We start from the raw sequence: 19,631 nt of genomic DNA, 5'->3' as shown, positions 1-19,631 counted from the left end.
CTGTTTGCTAGAATGTCTGCAAAATTTTTGTAATCCACATTTAGAAGGGAAATGGGGCGGTAGTTCTTAAGTTGTGTCTTTTCCAGTTCTGATTTGGGTATCAATGTGATGAAAGCTTCTTTCCACGTTTCTGGTGCTTTCTTCCCCTCCAGAATCTCGTTGCAAACCTCCATTAATGGATGTATCAAATAGTCTTTCAGTACCTTATAATATTTGGAGGTAAGCCCATCTGGTCCTGGAGACTTGCCCAATTGCATATTCTGAATGGCAACTTCAATCTCTAGTCGTGATATTTTACAATTCAGGATTGATCTATTTTCTTGAGACAATCTTGGTAGTCCATTTTTTATCAAAAATTGTTCTATCTCAGCCTCATTTTGCGGCCCTTGAGTGTATAATTGTTTAAAATATCTCTGGAAGCACTTCCTTATCTCCACAGGGTTCTGAACATTTCTTCCTTCAATCTCTAGGTTGGTGATCGTGTTTAATTTTTGTCTCTTTTTCAACTGCCATGCTAGCAGTTTTCCACATTTATTTGCCGAATCGAATGATCTTTGTTTCATTAACTTAACTTTCCACTCCACCTCCTGATTTATCAATTTGGAGTATTGTGCTTGATAGAATTTAATTTCTTTCAAAATCTCTTTTGACTTCGGTTTCGATCTTAGCTTCTTCTCACATTCTTTAATTTTCTCCAAAATCTTATCTTTTTTCTCATTTTGTGCTCTTTTCTTTATGGTGTTCTGTTGTATCAGAAACCCCCTCATAACCGCTTTACTTGCATCCCAGACGGTTCTTTTTTCCACCGTAGTGTTCAAATTTATCTCAAAGTAGTCCTTCAAAGCTTTTTGGGCCTTTTTGATAATCTCCTGATCTCTAAACAAATTGTCATTCATCTTCCATCTGAAGGAGCCGGTTGGAATTAGTCTCATATCTATCTTTACGGCATTATGGTCGGAGCAGGTCTTTGGGCAGATTTCCACTTTTTTGTCTTGGGTGCCAGACCTCTAGTTATCCATATTTGGTCGATTCTTCTCCATGTCAGTTGGGCTTCAGAAAAGAATGTTCCTTCTCTTCCTAGGGGGTTCTTTGTTCTCCAAATGTCAATCAAATCCATATTGTCAGTCAGTTCAAAAAATGTTTTAGGTAGTCTGCCATCTTTTGTCACATTTTGGCTATGTGATTTGTCCATGTTGGTTGATGGCACCCCATTCATATCTCCCATCAAAATGATGTTGTCATAGTTCAGATAGTCCAGCATTATCTCATGCAGCTTCTTATAAAATTCCGATTTGACCTCATTTGGTGCATAAATTCCTAATATCAAAAACTTTTCTCCTTGATTTTGTATCTCAATTGCCAGAATTCTTCCTTACACATCTTTAAATAAAAATTTCGGTGACAGGCTCTCTTTTGCATATATCACCACTCCTCTTTTCTTAACTCGGTCTGAAGAGATAAATTCTTGGCCTAATCTTTTGTTTATTAACACTTTTCTGTGGAGCCTAGTCACATGTGTTTCCTGCAAGCAAATAATGTCCAATTGTTCTTTTTTCAATACATGAAATATTCTTCTCCTTTTTTCCGGGGAGTTGGCACCATTAATGTTCCAGCTCAGAAGTTGCAGAGACATCCTGGACAAATCTGTTATTCCTCTCCTGGTGGTGTCTTTTTGTCCTGGTCTTCAAACCCCAAAGGTGTAGGTGTAGGTGTAGGCACTGGTCCAGACCCTGAAGATCTTTCAATCCCTTTCTGAAGGTCCTCTCCGTAGACACTCAAAAATTTATCTTTGTCCTCGGCTGTTTTAATTTTAACCTTCTTCCCTCTGAATGTGAAAGATAATCCTTGGGGAAATTCCCACCTAAAAACAATTGAGTTGCTCCTCAGCAATTTTGCTAACTCAATGTAGGTGGATCTAAGATCCAAAAGTTGTTTAGGAGTATCTTTGTAAATTTCAACTCTTTTGTCCGAAATGTCCAGTGACTTTCCGTAGTGTAGGCCTAAGATCTTGTCTCTTTCCTCCTTAGATCTCAAAATAATCAAACAGTCTCTGGGCCTGTCTTTCCTTACAAATTTTCCAAGTCTAAAAGCAGTCACAATTTTAAAGTCCTTTTCCTCCTCCAAAGGCCAAAACTTGGAAAATTCTTTTGTCAGGAACTCAATTAAATTCCCTTGTTCCAATTCTGGCACTGACCTTAACCTCAAATTGTTCTCCCGATTCCGCAATTCAATCATAGACAAATACACCTGCTGTTCACCAACCAATTTGTGCAGTGGTCTTACCTCTTGTTCTAATTCTTCAACTTTTTGGTTGGCTTCCTCAGCCAATTTGCGGTTTTCTGCAGTGGTCTCAGATAGACTTCCAATTGATTGAGTGTTCGATGCAACTTGTTCCATTAATTTATTTACACTGGCTGTGTTTTGTTCAATCTTGGCCGTTTGTTCATCTGCTTTCTTATCCAAAGCTTCCAGTTTTTCCAGGATTTTCTCTAATACTGAACCAGATGCTCCTGCAGCCATATCTTCCGTCAGTGGTTGCACAATTCCTACCTCTTCTTCCGACAAAACAGTAGGTACAGATGATCTACACGGCTGTGAAGTTAAGTTTAAAGTTGTTTGTTTAGCTTTCGCTTTGGCCGCTCTTGTTCTTCCAGTGCCACTCATTCCAGTTTTATCAGCAAGTCAAGGTCAAGCTAAGCTGTTCCCATGAGAATCTAGCAGCCCAGAGAGTAAACAGTCAAATAGGAGGAAAGGAAAGAGAAAGCAAAGCCACATACAACTGTAAATCCAAAGGCCTCTAGAGGGAGTTCGAATATGTCTTGAGGGAAAAAGCCAAATTGTAAATTCCAGTTAGTTTCAGCCGTCCAATTAAGTTCCAAAAGGGACCTTCAATTTTTCTTGCAGTTAGCAGAGTTGGTTTTAAAAAAGCACTACAATGTCTCTAACCAGTGCCAGAAAAGATGTTTCAATATAGCAAATCCACAAAAGCTCAGATTGTAGCAAAGCCAAAATTACAAAGTATCCAATTCTGCAACTCTGACAGTTCTATCTTTCAGGCAGATCCTCTACCTGGGCTTCTCTAAATAAGTTTGTGAGTTCCAAAAGAAGAGGTAAAACACAGTCCATAAAACAGATAAGTCACTTAAAAGAAGTTAAATCCTTATTTAACATACAAGCAGCTTCAATGGATGCGCAGATTAGTTGTTTTTAGCGTCTCTCCAGAGGCTCCAAACATCAAAGTCTTTTGCTTTAGATCTGAAGCAAAAGCGGAAGACGGACTTCCTGTTTACGTCTCCCGCTTTTGGCCGAATTTAAAACAATTTATTTCCAATTCTTATAGTCTTTCCTTACTCACGGGTTGTTGCTTTTCAAAGTTTGGTATTTTCCAGGAAGAAAGGTCAGCGCTCACCGACAGCGGCTATGCGGCTTCACTCCGCAGGAATAGCGATCGACTCACAGCGCCGTGATACCCCCTCCACGTTCGGAGATCCCTTACGGGGTCCCCTCTACGTTTCGGGGGCGCTTCTGGCGCCCGCCGAGTCCCACGGCCACAGGCTCTTGCTGCCTGTGGTTTTCCGGTGTGGGTCTCCGCTTCGCCGTAGCGGACGACCCGTTTCCGCGGAGCTCCCTCTTCGCAGTTAGAAGAGGGCAGCCATTGCCGTTCGCGCCGCCTCCGGAACACAATGGCCCAGATTTTATATGGTGCAGAGGTTTGGGGTACCTCAAAGGTCTCTGGTTTGGAACCCCCACAGAATTATTTTTTAAGAGTTTACCCAAAGAGTTTTTAAGAGTTTTTAAAGAGTTTACCCAAAGATGTGCAATCTGCCATGGTCAGGTTGGAAATTTGCATGTTGAGCATAGAGAGCCAAATATATAAAAGAATTCTCTGTTACTGGTTTAGAGTTCAACAGATGGACAACACTAGGCTACCAAAAAAATGCCTGATTGAGCTCTCAAATGGATTACCCCTTAAAAACTGGGTACATCACGCTGCCCAACTGATGGGCAAATATGACCTCTCAGTGACTGAGATTAAAGAACTTCCCTTATATTCTCAGAAAAATATCTTTAAACGAACCATAAGGGCAGTGGCAACTAAAAACGATCTAAACTCTATGTGCACATCTACATGCGCCCCATTGTATTTTAAACTTAGAGAGGCCAGTGAACATACATCTTATTTTAATGAATTGACTTTTGTACAACTTTAGAAAGCTTTTACAGAGTTACGATTAAATACAATAAACTCTGCTTATAGAGATAGGAGACACAGAGGCATACCAAAAAACGAATGTGTTTGCATTAGGGGATGTTCTGAAGTAGAGGACCTTATGATTTATACTTGCACTGTCACTTATATAATGATGCAAGAAAAAGATTTTTAGTACCTATAATGACAGGGTCCCCTGGCCAGAACCCCCTTGACGTGATGTTATATCTCCTTGCAGACACAGATAAGTATGTGACCTGGCAGGTAGCACTTTTTGCAACTGCTGCTAGGAAAATTAGAGCAAATTATATAGCCAAGGTAGCCATTAACTGTAAAGGAGATGAATTTATTTGATCCTATCTATCTACCTCAGGCTATGCTCTATCTTTGTCACCAAACTCTTGAGTATAAATTGCACACTGTATTAATTGACATTGTTTTTGACATTAGTGGCCATGTGATGATTTTAGATTATGAATTTTATTGTTAAATGTCTTGATTTGTATATTGGGGTACTTTTATAGCTCTGTTTAGATCATATTTTATTAGATTTTACAAAAGTTAACAACCAATAAAAAATTAACTAAAATCACAAGAACAACAAATAACACACATCAAAAATACACACAGAAAAACAGAAAAAAGAAAAACATAAAAAAGAAAATTTAGCATAAAAAACACTCTCTTTCAAATTAATGCCCTTCCAGATCTTATTTTCCTTACTTCCACCCGCCTTCCTTTCTTGTATTCCACTTTATAAATTAATTCAGCAAAATCATTTAATATTCAAATTCATCCTTTGTCCTTCCCTTTATACTCTTTTTTATCTTAATCACCAGAACCCCTTCATTTCATTTACAATGCCCTTAGCATTCATAAATTTTACAATATTTTTGTAGGTAAACTTTAAACTTCTTCCAATCCTCTTCCACCTGTTCTTCTCCTTGTTCTCGGATTCTGCCGGTCATTTCTGCCAGTTCCATATAGTCTATTACTTGCATCTGCCATTCTTCCAAGGTGGGTAGATCTTGTGTCTTCCAGTGCTTTGCGATGAGTATTCTTGCTGCTGCTGTAGCATACATAAAAAAGGTTCTATCCTTCTTTGGCACCAATTGGCTGACCATGCCCAGGAGAAAGGCCTCTGGTTTCTTTAGGAAAGTATACTTAAATACTTTTTTCAGTTCATTATAGATCATTTCCCAGAAAGCCTTAATCCTTGGGCAGGCCCACCAATGGTGAAAGAATGTTTCTTCCGTTTCTTTGCATTTCCAACATTTATTATCGGGCAAATGATAGATTTTTGCTAGCTTGACTGGGGTCATGTACCACCTGTAAATCATTTTCATAATATTCTCTCTTAAGGCATTACATGCCGTAAATTTCATACCGGTGGTCCACAACCGTTCCCAGTCAGCAAACATAATGTTATGACCAATATCTTGTGCCCATTTTATCATAGCAGATTTAACCGTTTCGTCCTCAGTATTCCATTTCAACAGCAAATTATACATTCTCGACAATACCTTAGCACTGGGTTCTAGCAATTCTGTTTCCAACTTCAATTTTTCCACCTGGAAACCATTTTTCCTGTCCGAATTGTAGGCCTCTCTTACTTGGAAATAATGTAACCAGTCATGCACCTTATCTTTAAGTTTCTCATAACTCTGCAATTTCAGTTTGTCCCCCTCCTGTTCCAGAATTTCCCAATATTTTGGCCAATTTGATCCCATATTAGATTTTTTCAAGGCCTTAGCCTTCATAGGTGAGAGCCACCTTGGGGTTTTATTCTCCAAGAAATCTTTATATCTGACCCAGACATTGAACAATGCTTTCCTGACAATATGATTTTTGAACGCCTTATGTGCTTTGTCCTTACCGTACCACAAGTATGCATGCCATCCAAAAACATTATCATATCCTTCCAAATCAAGAATGTCTGTATTCTCAAGAAGTAGCCATTCCTTCAGCCAGCAAAAAGCTACTGCCTCATAATATAGTTTAAAGTCCGGCAGGGCAAACCCCCCTCTATCCTTTGCATCAGTAAGAATTTTATATTTTATTCTGGGCTTTTTGCCCTGCCAGACAAATCTAGAAATTTCTTTTTGCCACTTCTTGAAACAGTCCATCTTGTCAATAATCTGTAACGTTTGAAACAAAAACAACAATATTGGCAATACATTCATTTTAATAACTGCAATTCTACCCAATAAGGAAAGCTTTAAATTTGTCCACATTTCAAGATCTTTTTTCACTTCAGACCAGCACTTTTCATAGTTGTCTTTAAATAAATTAACATTCTTCGAAGTCATATTCACCCCTAGGTATTTTACTTTTTTCACCACTGTTAAGCCTGTTTCTCCCTGAAACCTTTCCTTCTCAATTGATGTTAAATTCTTCTCTAAAACCATAGTTTTTGATTTATTCAATTTAAACCCTGCCACCTGACCAAATTCTTGTATTATTTCCAAAGCTCTTCTAGTGCTAGGGATTGGCTCTTGTAATGTCAAAACTAGGTCATCTGCATAAGCTTTCAGTTTGTAATGTTTGGCTCCGACCTGTATACCCTGAATCTGTTGGTCCCTTCTAATCATGTTCAGCAAGACCTCCAGGACTGAAATGAAAAGCAAAGGGGAAATTGGGCAGCCTTGTCGTGTCCCTTTCTCTATCTTAACTTCTTCTGTAACTGCATTGTTCACTATTAATTTTGCCTTTTGTTCCGAGTAAATCGCCCCTATACCATTTCCAAACCTTTCTCCCACCCCCATCCCTTGCAATTTTTTCTTAATAAAACTCCAAGAAATATTATCAAAGGCTTTCTCTGCATCAATGAATATCAGAACAGCTTTTGTATTGATGTTAACTTGTAGTTTTTCCAAAATGTCAATTAAGTTCCTCGTATTATTTAACATATATCTGCCTGGGAGAAAGCCTGCTTGGTCTTTATGTATAATTCCTGCTAGAACTTTTTTCAATCTTTTGGCTAAAATATCCGCAAAAATTTTGTAATCCACGTTAAGTAGGGATATGGGGCGGTAGTTCTTAAGTTGTGTCTTTTCTGATTCATTTTTCGGTATAAGCGTGATGTAAGCATCTTTCCACGACTCCGGCGCTCTTTTCCCCTCCATAATTTCATTGCAAACCTCCATTAATGGTTGAATTAAATAGTCTTTCATTACTTTGTAATATTTGGAGAAAGCCCATCCGGGCCTGGAGACTTGCCTAGTTGCAAGTTCTTAATGGCACCTTCAACCTCCTGTTCAGAAATTCTGTCATTCAATATTAATTTGTTCTCTTGGGATATATTTTGTAATCCATTTGTTTCTAAAAATTTCTCAATCTTGGTCTCATTCTGTGGCCCTTGTGCATACAATTGTTTGAAATATCTCTGGAAACAATCTTTAATCTCCTGTGGGTTTTGTATATTCCTTCCATTTACTTCAAGATTGGTCACAGTGTTTAATTTTTGTCTTTTGTTCAGCTGCCAAGCTAGCAGCTTTCTGCACTTATTAGCCGATTCAAAAGTTTTTTGTCTCATTTGTTTAATCTTCCATTCTATGCCCTGATTAACCAATTTCAAATATTGTGCCTGATATAATTTAATTTCTCGCAGGATCTCCTGTGACTTTGGTTTAGTCCTTAATCTCTTCTCTCCTTCTCCAATTTTCTCTAAAATCTTTTCTTTTCTTTACTCTTGAAGTCTCCTCTTTATAGCATTTTGCTGAATCAAAAAACCTCTCATAACGGCTTTACTCGTGTCCCAGATTACTCTTTTTTCCACAGTTGTCTTCAAGTTTATTTCAAAATAATCTTTCATAATTTTTTGGGCCTTCTTAATAATTTCAGGGTCCCTGTGATGCGCAACCCTTTGTTTAGTGCGCGTTATTCTCATGTGTGCACAAAAATGCTATTATGGGCTTGTTGCAAAATCTTTTCTCTATAGGTATGAGGGATTACCAGTTGTTCACGGATTCCTCCCCCCCCCCATACAGTGTGGCAAGGAGTTCCCTATGCAACAGCCCATTTTCTTCACAGAATCTCTCTGGGCGTTCAGGGGTTAAAGGAGTGGCAGACTTAGCCACCTCAAAACAACTGTTTAACCCAACATCCCCTTTTTGCTCCTGAGCAAAACTAACTGTATGGGTGTTTTTAAAAGGAACTATAACAGCTTCAGTTTCTGCTCCGCCCAAACCTTCCAGGAGCGGTTTCCTAGCCGTGCCTCCACTGGCAATTGTTTCAGTTTCCTCAGTATCGGGGGATTCTTGGCCCCTCTTTGAGGGAGGACCTACAAATGCACTCTTAACATGCTCTAGGAGATCCCAGCCGATAAGAACTGCTGCTGGAACTTCCTCAGAAATGGTTCTTTGGCAATTCCTTTTAATTTTATTGTTTTCTCAGGTATTAATTTAGTGGTGGAAATTATGTCTGGATGGACGATTGTAATCTGTGAGCCAGTGTCTCTAAACCCAAGATACTTTTTATCATCAACCCAGATGTTTTCCCCAGCATTTCTCAAGAGGAAACTATCCTGTTTAATCAAGTAACATTGTACCACACGAGCCTCAAAATTTTCCTCAGACTGAGGCCTAGCAAAAACCTTGGTTTCCTTGGCAACCTGCCTAGCCTCTTTGTGCTGCACTGAGTGGATACAATAAGTCTGTTTTTGAGAACCAGAATTGACAGTTTTACCCTTTCCATCCCCGCAGTCCAAACTCCAGTGGCCTAATTTACCACATGTCCAGCACTTTATTTCCCTGTACCCAGTATAATTAGTCTTATTTCCTTTTCCTTCAGTGGGACCAATGTTAGTCAGGGCCTTGTCGGTTGGACTTTTAGTTTGTGGCATATTTCCCTTATTTGTCACTGAGGTAGGGCTTTCCTTGGCATATTGAAATTTGTTTTTGGGGTACTCCCACACTTTTCCACCAAAGTTCAGAACATCAAATCCATGGTCTCTAATTTAATTAATTTGGTCAGCTATTGTGGCTGCCTCCTGTATAGTTTTGGGATGTCGTTCTTTTACCAGATATTTCAATTTCTCATTGATGGTTGTATAAAATTGTTTGAGCACCATCATTTCCCTGATCTTCTGCACCCTCCTACTGTAGCCACTTTGTGAGGTAATTTGAAATTTTAGCTCCAAGTTGAGCAAACGTTTCTTCCCTCACACTCCTGAACAAAGTTCTTTCTTAACTGTTCTGAGGTGATTCCAAATCGGGTGTAAATTAATTGTTTAAACATGTCAAAATTTCTAGACTGGTCTTTTGGCATTTGTGGATATATTTTGGCGAAGGTTCCACTAATTCTAGCCCTTAATATTATCATTCTTTCCTCATCTTTTATTGGGAAATCTTTGCATGCTCTTTCAAATGAGATGATAAAAGCCTCCGGATTATCCTTCTCTTTGAACTCAGGAAAACGCTTGAGGTCTATCTTAACCTGACTTTGACCATTTGTGCTATTATTATTATTTTGGTTTTCCACAGATGCCAATTCCATTTCTCACATTTCTAACTGAAACTGCATCTATTTTTCCCTCAGACGGTACTGCTCCCTTTCTCTTTCTTTTTCTTGTTAAGCCTTAATTTTTCTCTCTCTCTAATTTAAATTTGTATTCCTGTTCCAACTTCCATTTTTCAAATTCTAAAGACAGTCTAGGCTCTACTGCCTCAGGGAATTTCTGATATCTCCTCTAAACTCTTCCCTTGTCCCTGAGGATTCCCATTTTCCTCTCCCTCGGAGCTTTCATAGGTTGGTTCCATCACAGGGTTTCTTGACTTTTTGGGTGGCATATTGAGCACTTGTGGTCTGACAGCGAAATAGTCAGTTGAGAGATATTCCCCCCCCCCCAAATTATTCTTTCTGCCTAGGTTTTCTTTTAGACTTTGGCCTTGAAGCCTTGAAGCCTTGCACTGGGTCTTCACACTGGCCCTGCACAGACACTTCCTCCAACCCCCCTCTCATTCCAGTGGGGTGTTTGTGTGTGAGTATAAACACAGTTGGAAATTGGGGCCAAATTTCATGTTAGTACTGCTAATAGGTATTTCCACTCTAAGCAATCCAATGCACTGAGGATATTTAGGGACGTAATTGTCAGCGGCCATTTTGTTATTGTGCTGTGTTCAATCACGTTCAGTAGTTTCCTGATGGGGTCTGTTATATTGTGACCAGGGACGAAGCCAGTCTGGTCTGGGGCTACTAACTTGTGTAGGAAATTTTTACTTACTAAACACATAACAATGTGGTGTACAAATCAATTGAAACAATTACTTTAGTACAGTAGTTTATTGTACAAAACTCACACAGACGTACATTAGTAACAGATATGACCTCCGCTATTTTTAAGCAGCATTTGAACACAGTTTGGCATGGAGTCTACTATTTCTGAACAGTTACTGTTGATTTTTGGATCCCTGTACCACACTTGAATCAGTGCCTGAATGAGTTTCTCCACAGTCATACAGTCTACAGCAATGAGGTGACTTTTGCATATAGCCCACAAATTCTCAATGGGATTTACGTGCGGGGAATTCCCTGGCCAATCAAGTACCTGTATTTGCTGCTTTGTCATGAATTTCTTCACAACTTTTGATGTGTGACAGGGGGCTAGGTCCTGCTGCAGTATCCCAGTACCCTCAAGATACTTCCATTCCACCTCTGGAGTAACTCTTTCGTAGAATCATTGGTGGGACATATTTTCAGGATAGAACCCTACCATGACCAACATTTAAAAATGGCTCGGCATCCTGTGATTTTACTTCTATTTGTTATTTTGATTATGCTATAATAGTGTGTATTTTATATGTTAAAGTTAAACATTTGAATGGAAAGCATAAAATACAGTAGAACCTCAGGTTACAGACTCCGCTAACCCAGAAATAGTTCCTTGGGTTAAGAACTTTGTTTCAGGATGAGAACAGAAATTGTGCGGTGGCGGCGCAGTGGCAGCAGGGGACCGCATTAGCTAAAGTAGTACCTCAGGTTAAGAACAGTTTCAGGTTAAGAACGGACCTCCAGAACGAATTAAGTTCTTAACCCGAGGTTTAGTCGTTTAGTCGTGTCCAACTCTTCAGGACCCCATGGACCAGAGCACACCAGGCACTCCTGTCTTCCACTGCCTCCCGCAGTTTGGTCAAACTCATGTTAGTAGCTTCAAGAACACTGTCCAACCATCTCGTCCTCTGTCGTCCCCAAAAGTATTGGAGCCTCAGCTTCAGGATCTATCCTTCCAGTGCTCAGGGCTGATTTCCTTCAGAATGGAGAGGTTTGATCTTCTTGCAGTCCATGGGACTCTCAAGAGTCTCCTCCAGCACCATAATTCAAAAGCATGAATTCTTTGGCGATCAGCCTTCTTTATGGTCCAGCTCTCACTTTCATACATCACTACTGGGAAAACCATGGCGTTAAGTATATGGACCTTTGTTGGCAAGGTGATGTCTCTGCTTTTTAAGATGCTGTCTAGGTTTGTCATTGCTTTTCTCCCAAAAAGCAGGCATCTTTTGATTTTGTGACTGCTGTCATCATCTGCAGTGATCATGGAGCCCAAGAAAGTAAAATCTATCACTGCCTCCATTTCTTCCCCTTCTATTTGCCAGGAGGTGATGGGCCCAGTGGCCATGATCTTCCCTTTTTTTGATGTTGAGCTTCAGACCATATTTTGCACTCTCCTCTTTCACCCTCATTAAAAGGTTCTTTAATTCCTCCTCACTTTCTGCCATCAAGGTTGTGTCATCTGCATAGCTGAGGTTGTTGATATTTCTTCCGGCAATCTTAATTCCGGCTTGGGATTCATCCAGCCCAGCCTTTCACATGATGAATTCTGCATATAAGTTAAATAAGCAGGGAGACAATATACAGCCTTGCCATACTCCTTTCCCAATTTTGAACCAATCAGTTGTTCCATATCCAGTTCTAACTGTTGCTTCTTGTCCCACAAAGAGATTTCTCAGGAGACAGATGAGGTGATCAGGCACTCCCATTTCTTTAAGAACTTGCCATAGTTTGCTGTGGTTGACACAGTCAAAGGCTTTTGCATAGTCAATGAAGCAGAAGTAGATGTCTTTCTGGAACTCTCTAGCTGGTGAATTACCTGGGCTTATTAGCGCTAATTTCCTTGGTGTTAGGTACCACCAGTAGGTAATTTTCAGAGTGAGTGCTTTCCTTTCCTTTGATATGGATTTAAAGCAGGGTTTAGACCATGTTCTGGTCCACTGAGTGGGGTTAATACCATAGGAGATTTTTTGTGGTGGTTTTTGAAGGTTGTCAGGGGCCTAGTTGCTGCTGATTTTACCACTCGGTTGTTTAAGAGGGCATGTAATTGGTGGTGTGTTAAGCAGGGCATTTGGGCGTCTTCTAGTTTGTCTTGTATTTCTTGTTTGTCTTGTATTTCTTGTGTTGGCAAGGGTTTGCCATTTTTATAGAGGTTGGTTAGGCGATATAAGCCTTTGGTTTGCCAGGTTTTTATCTGGAGGTTTTGTGCTGTGTGATGGAATAATGAGTGGTGTGCCAGGGGAATTAGTGGGGATGGGGTTGGGGACAGTTTGCCTACTTCTGCTTTCTATGCTTTAAGCATGGTCCGTGTGTACCTGTTAAGTATTGTGGGAATTTCCCTTAGTTTGTTTGGAATTGGGTATGCTGTGCTGCAGGTATTTTCAATTGTCTCTCTCTCTAGGTGTACCCACTGTTTTGTTTCATCTTCTGGTATATTTGGGATTATGTAGCTTACTTGGCTGGCAATGTATGTTGGGCATTCCCCATCCTCCCTCTGAGGAGGGGAAGCGCAGGTATTTGGGGCTTTGTCTTGGTTTTTTGTTTGGAATAGGTAGGTTAGTTTTGGGAGGGTGATCATTTTGATCATGGTTATTTTGTCTGAGGAGACGCGGGTGGTGCTGTGGGTTAAACCACAGAGCCTAGGACTTGCCAATTCGAAGGTCAGCGGTTTGAATCCCTGTGATGGGGTGAGCTCCCGTTCCTCGGTCCCTGCTCCTGCCAACCTAGCAGTTTGAAAGCATGTCAAAGTAAAAGTAGATAAATAGGTACCACTCTGGCAGGAAGGTAAACGGCGTTTCCGTGTGCTGCTCTGGTTCGCCAGAAGCGGCTTAGTCATGCTGGCCATATGACCCGGAAGCTGTACGCTGGCTCCCTCAGCCAGTAAAGCGAAATGAGCGCTGCAACCCCAGAGTCATTCATGACTGGACCTAATGGTCAGGGGTCCCTTTACCTTTACCTATTTTGTTTGAGAGAGTGAAGTTGATGTTGTTCCATCTGTTTAGGTCTTTGTTAATTTGCTGCCAACAAGGGGTTGTAGTTGTGGATGTATACTTTATTGAGGTTTCAGGTTCTTTGTACCCTATTGTATCTGAACCTGGTGTGGCAAAGTTTCATCTTGGTGACGTTAGCGAGGTCTTTTTGTGTGTGGGAAGCACATAGCTTCCGACTATGCAAAATTTACCTGTAGGCCCAACACCATTGCAAATGTGTTGAGTTCTCTGATTAAGGAGGTTGCTGTGTTTATGGGGTCTGGTGCTGTCATTTGCAAAGAGTCCTAATTTGTAGGTTTTGCCTTTCATTTCCACTCCCTTGATGTCTGTGGCTACTCGGATTCAGATTGCTAAAGGTTCCAGAGCCAGGATGAATAAGAAGAGAGACCGTGGGAATCCTTGTTTTGTGCCATTTTGGATTGCTATGGTATTAGAGTCCCTATTGTTAGTCCTCCATATTGATGAGGCTTGGGAGTATATTTGTTTGAAGATTTGCAGGAAATTGGGGCCAAATTTCATGTTAGTACTGCTAATAGGTATATCCACTCTTAGCAATCCAAAGCATTGAGGATGTTTAGGGACATAATTGTCAGTGGGCGTTTAATTGCCGTGCTGTGTTCAATCACGTTCAGTAGTTTCCTGATGGGGTCTGTTATGTTGCAACCAGGGACAAAGCCAGTCTGGTCAGGGGCTATTAGCTTGTGTAGGAAAATTTTTAGGTGGTTGGCCAAGTTTGATGTGAAAATATTGTCGTCTTGGTGTCTTAATGAGATTGGGCGGTGTGATTCTTCTTTGAGGCTGTCTTTCAGTGTTTTTGGGATGGAGACTATTTTGGAGTAGGATTTGGGGAAGGGCCCACCCTTTTATGATATCATTGAGTAGGCAGGTCATGTAGGGCATCAGGGGTTCTTTGAATTTCCTATAGAATTCTGCTGTAAAGCCATCTGGGCCTGGAGCTTTGTGTGGCTTGAGGTTATTGAGGACCATATCTATTTCCTCTTGGGTGATAGGACTGTCTATGAATTCCTGTTCCTCATAAGTTAAGGTAGGCATGGTCAGTCCTGGTGTTTATATATGAAGTGATGTGTTTTCCTTTGATGAGGTTTCCCAATTTATGCAATACAGACATAATTACATGTAATGTAATTGCTTTTAAGCTAGGTATCTTGCTTATCTACAGTATAGGGTGATTCCCTGCCAACCCGTCTGGGTTGCCCTGTGTCTCTCACCTTGTATTGTCTATCGAACCAATGTAGTTGCGCTGTCCTAGAGTGTGGTGGGTGGGGGAGTAGGGTGTTAGAATTAGATTTGGGTTAAAGTGTCTGTGTGTGTGTGTGTGTGGGGGGGTAGATTAAAGAAAATATCCCATATGTAGTCATATAGGTTTTTATTTATTTTTCTTGGGCCATCTGGCATTTAGCTGTTTGGTCCTAGGTCTCAGCTGGCATGGAGGGCCTTGTTTTCACGGGACTTCTTTTCCAGGTATGTATCCCAAGACACCTGATGCGCTACTTCTGGAAGATGGAGGGGCAATACCCAGCCATGGCCTGGTCGATCATGGAGCTGCTCTTCTCATCAGCTGGTATGGTGTTGAAGTTCCTTGCCACCCAGAATGCAGTGGCCCTCCAAGGTAGGTGGCATTGTGGGTCTTCTTCCAGGAGGGAGGAGCTTCTGCTGAGAAGTCCTAAGGCCTTCCAGATGGGGTTAGGCACATGAAGCTAGGTATCTTCAGAGGGTCAGGAAGTACACACACACCCATCTTCTTCCTTAGTTTCTTAAATTTGGTGAAACTGTTAATAAGAGAGCTTAGCAAAACGAGTAATTCCTTTCTAACTAGGCCTTTGTCTTTTAACCAACTGTGGACTTCTAAAGTGGGCGGCATGTGCGTTTCCTTTCAATTCCCCCCAAACATTTATTCTATACTGATTTGAAAGAAAAATATTCAATCTAGGTCAAAATCAATAGAACATCATAAATGTAGAAGCAATGGCCCAGAGACCATACTATATAGTATTACCTGAAAGGCAACTTGATTTATTTATCTGGTTAATGCAGGAACTCACATTGTGCGCCCTCTGAATTAAGGGGGATTTGACCTGTTTCTGGTTCAGTAATGTGAACAGTTCTATTGTCTGTCCATGTCTTACTAAACACATAACAATGTGCTGTACAAATTAATTGAAACAATGAGTTTTGTGCAATACTTTATTGTACAAAACTCACACAGAGATGTACAAAACTCACAGACGTGTACATTATTAATGGATATGACCTCCGCTATTTTTAAGCAGCATTTGAACACGGTTTGGCATGTAGTCTACTCATTTCGAAGAGTTACTGTTGATTTTCGGATCCCTATACCACACTTGAATCAGCGCCTGAATGAGTTTCTCCATATTCATACAGTCTATAGCACAGAGGTGACTTTTGCATATAGCCCACGAATTCTCAATGGGATTGAGATACATCCGGGGAATTCCCTGGCCAATCACGTACCTGTATTTGCTGCTCTGTCATGAATTTCTTCCCCACTTTTGATGTGTGACAGGGGGCTAGGTCCTGCTCCAGTTTCCCAGTACTGTCAGGATACTACTTTTCCAGCTCTGGAGTAACTCTTTCATAGTACCATTGGTGGGACATATTTTCAGGATGGAGCCCTACGATGACCAACATTTAAAATTGGCTTGGCACCTTGTGATTATACTTCTATTTGGTATTTTTATGTTGCTTATATTAATGTGTATTTTATACTGTTATATTAAAGTTGAACATTTGTATGGAAAAACGGGGAAAAGAAATTTTACTCAGAGAGCGAAGGAGGAACAGATTAGCTAAGCATGGAAGAGGTAACCGTGTTAGACCAAGGGTGGAGTTTATGGGCAATCTATCCGGAAGACATTTGTATTTCGAGGAGTTAGCGATCTGACATGGTTACCCTTCCTGCCTTCTCTTCCTTCTCCCTCTCGATCTCCTGAGCCGTGAATCAGGAGATCTTTAATGCTGGATGTTTTTAGATATGCTGTAAGCCCCCTAGAGTCCCTTTGGAAAGCCAGCCAAATGGGTGGGGTATAAAGATGATGATGATGATGATTTATTTGTTCATATAGCTGATGTCCATACAGAAAGTGTGCAAAAACTTGCAATGTTTATATTTTAAAAAGATGAATACTACAATCACAGTTGCAAACCCTTTCTTTTTGCATGGTGCCTAGTCACTGATCTAAGTGTCAGTGGACTGCTGTATAGGAGCTACTCCGGGATCACACTGGGTTGATGGCATTCACTGTGCCATCAACTCAATATTTTTTTAAAAAATGACACCCCCCCAATGTGGGGTTGAATTTAGTTCACAAGAATGGTCAATTTCAACCCGGTGCTTTTCATAACCAAGGGGAATAGTGAATAGAGAGCCGGTTTCAGCCTTGTCAGACAATTGAACAAGGCACCTACATAGGTGAAGAGCCACATCCACACCACAAACTTCAGCGATTTCACTAAAAACACTTTGAAAAGGAGCCCTAAGATATGGCAATAGCTGCTGGAAAGGTTACAAGTCACTGCACATTGTCTTTGTGATTGTCTTTTGTTAGCCATCTGTTATCAGGCCATCAGCTGCATAGAAAAAAATATTTTTCTATTTTTCTATGTTCCTATATTGGGATAAAAAAGAGAGAGGCACTAGCATTTTTTTTAAACAAACTAAACAGCTAATATTATTGCCCTTGGTAAAACCAAGTTAGCCCATGATTTCTTAGACCAAAAGAGCACTAGAAAGCAACATTTGGAAGGGCAGTACAGAACTGACCAAGTGTGAAGGCTGGAGCACTTAGAAGTGACGCATACAAAATGTAAGCCACAAAGAGCAACGTGAAGGTGTTTCCATGAGATGGCTACCTTTGTGCCGCAAGGTGTAATGTGCATATTTGTTGGCATTCCAAACCATTCTTCTCCATGGCAAGGCCAAGTTAAAAAAACAACCACCACCAAGCCAGCAGACCCTCTGTATGGCAATTATGTGTGCCAGCTCTCACAATCCCGTTTCTCAGAAGCAGTCATATGATGAATACAGTGCAAAGTCTCTGAGGTTTATGAGGCTCGTGCTGATCCGCTGCCTAGGCTTTAAGTTGCACCTCACTGGGCGGCAGCCTATGTCATTTTCTGCCGCTTTGCCCCTCCTAGGCAGCATGGAAACCATGTGATTCAGCTTAGACCGGTTGACAGAGTAGTGGAATTCCCTCTCCTTGTTCAGCTTGCGGAAATAGTCTGCCCTGTGGTTGGCAGCATAGTCTATGGACCTCAGGGATGTCAGTGAGCCTAGAGAGCTTGCCCGGGAGCCCCGGGAAGACAGTGAAGAAAGCGACTGAGTGCTAGATGAAGTTGAAGTGGCCTTCCTACAAATGGGAGATACTTCTTTAGATAGCAGCCTCTGAATGTAAAACTTAGTTAAGGATACATGACTTGTGGGGTTGAGGTTTGCACTTTACCATGGGGTTGTAGCTTGGACTTTTGCTGAGGGGTCAAGAGGTGAGGAATTTGAGTCTGGTCCTTCCACAGGTTGGGAAGAAGGAGGTGGGAGGCTGTCCCCAATCTGAGAACAGGACAACGCTTCCTTCTCTTACCTCCTTCTTCACTCCCCCCCCCCCTTATAACATGCAGTGAATCTTATGTCTTCACAGCCTTTCCTAGTCATTTTGATATTTCTACAGGATATTTCTATTTGTTATTTCTACAGTCATTTGTGGCCCCATAGCAACAGCCCGGAAGTGGGGGATGCTGATCCCCTCAATATTGGGGGAACTGAGCACCCTATCTAGAAATACTGAGGGGGCTAAAGCCTTGGGTGGCCAGGAGGTCTGGTCAGTGTGCCCTGCCTTGTACCTGCAGTCAGTGATTCTGACCAACTGAGGCAACAGGTCCTCAGCTGAGATTTAGCTCTGCTGAGATGAGGAGATTCTGCAAATAGCAGGGGCATGTAGAATTGAATGGTTTTGCACCAAAGGCTGTATTTAGATGTGGTGATTATTGCTTTGGTGTTCCTGATTATTCTGTTAGGGCTTCTGTCCCCCCCCAAAAAAAGTTTCTTTCACACTACATTACCTGTTCTGCCATGGAACAGTTTCATCGCCATCTTTTACAAAGGAAATGGGGCTGCTGCAGTTGGAAAGATGCCTTACTTGGTCATATGGCACAAATGGTTGGAGCCCCATGGTACTAAAGTTTAAAATACACCTTCAAGGAGCACTCTGAATTTTCTGCCATTTGGGGGCAATCAAACTGCTGAATGTTTTAGCTTTCTTTCTCTATGTGTTCTGAGGTGTGCATCCTCAGAAAAGGTTGAGCGTTTCAAGTGAGACAAAAGTTCTTTGATGGCAGGGTGTGAATTGTGAAGGAGATCATACATTTTAGATAGATATTTTCCTTTAGGCTGGATTAGAGTTCTCTTTAGTTTTGATATTTCTCCAGCAAACCCTATTTTCCTTGTCTTTCATTCAGTTGGAAGTATTGGAGCCAGTCTGTCAAATATATATGGATTTCAAAGTTCTTAATTTATTAATTTCTGCCCCTAATAACATTTTATATGTTGCCCAATTTCCCTTCATGTTTTTCTTCCTAACGCCAATGGCTTCGATGGGTGAAATGCACCAAGGGGTTGTAGGTTCCAGGAGATATTTATATTTTATCCATGGTTTACATAAGGTCTGAGTTGTGTGGCTGCATCTTCTGGTCAGATGTTGGCAAGGGATTGAAATGGAGAAATGCAGAAATGGAGAAAGGACACTTTTGTTGAGGGGTTTTTAAGCGTACATGTTTCTATACAGACATCAGCTACATGAACGCTTTCAATAGCCCTTAACACAGAGAAAGCTAAAACATTCTGCAGCTTGATTGCCCCCCAATGGCAGAACATTCAGAATGTGACCATTTGGTAGAGGGTGGGAACGAACCACCCCCAAACCGAGGTGCATCGGAACGAGGGATTACACTTTGCCAAGGAGAGACAGGACAAACCATTCCTTGGACCTCTGCCAGGATCCAGGAGGAGTCACCCCCCCCAGTGCTCTTCCAGGAGAGGAGAGGACATAAGAACTTAGTGGATCCTTGGGGGGGGGGAGTTGTATGGGTTCCCGAAACCTCTAGCTGTCTTTCGAATGGACAGTGTTGAA

The 19,631-nt window shown here is 41.1% G+C and overlaps 1 protein-coding gene across 30 annotated transcripts in view; it reads left to right on the top strand.

The window, feature by feature from the left end:
- LOC310836723 (putative G-protein coupled receptor 34) overlaps window positions 1-19,631 on the top strand; it is a 359,394-nt gene that overhangs the window by 78,083 nt on the left and 261,680 nt on the right. For 27 of the 30 annotated variants that reach the window (XR_014560182.1, XR_014560183.1, XR_014560184.1 and 24 more), the window contains one exon: window positions 14,950-15,097. Coding sequence is in view for 12 of the 30 variants with exons in the window: in XM_083722459.1 (XP_083578585.1) it covers window positions 14,950-15,097 (148 nt within the window). In the remaining 18 variants the exon portion in view is untranslated. Of the gene's footprint in view, window positions 1-8,112; window positions 8,606-14,362; window positions 14,522-14,949; window positions 15,098-19,631 lie in introns of those variants that run through there. The other 3 variants (XM_083722475.1, XM_083722474.1, XM_083722455.1) reach the window with 3 other exon arrangements.

The sequence above is a fragment of the Podarcis gaigeae genome (genome assembly GCF_964106915.1).
Source record: "Podarcis gaigeae genome assembly, chromosome: Z".
Lineage (NCBI taxonomy): Eukaryota > Metazoa > Chordata > Lepidosauria > Squamata > Lacertidae > Podarcis > Podarcis gaigeae.
This window is presented reverse-complemented; position numbering and strand designations above follow the sequence as displayed.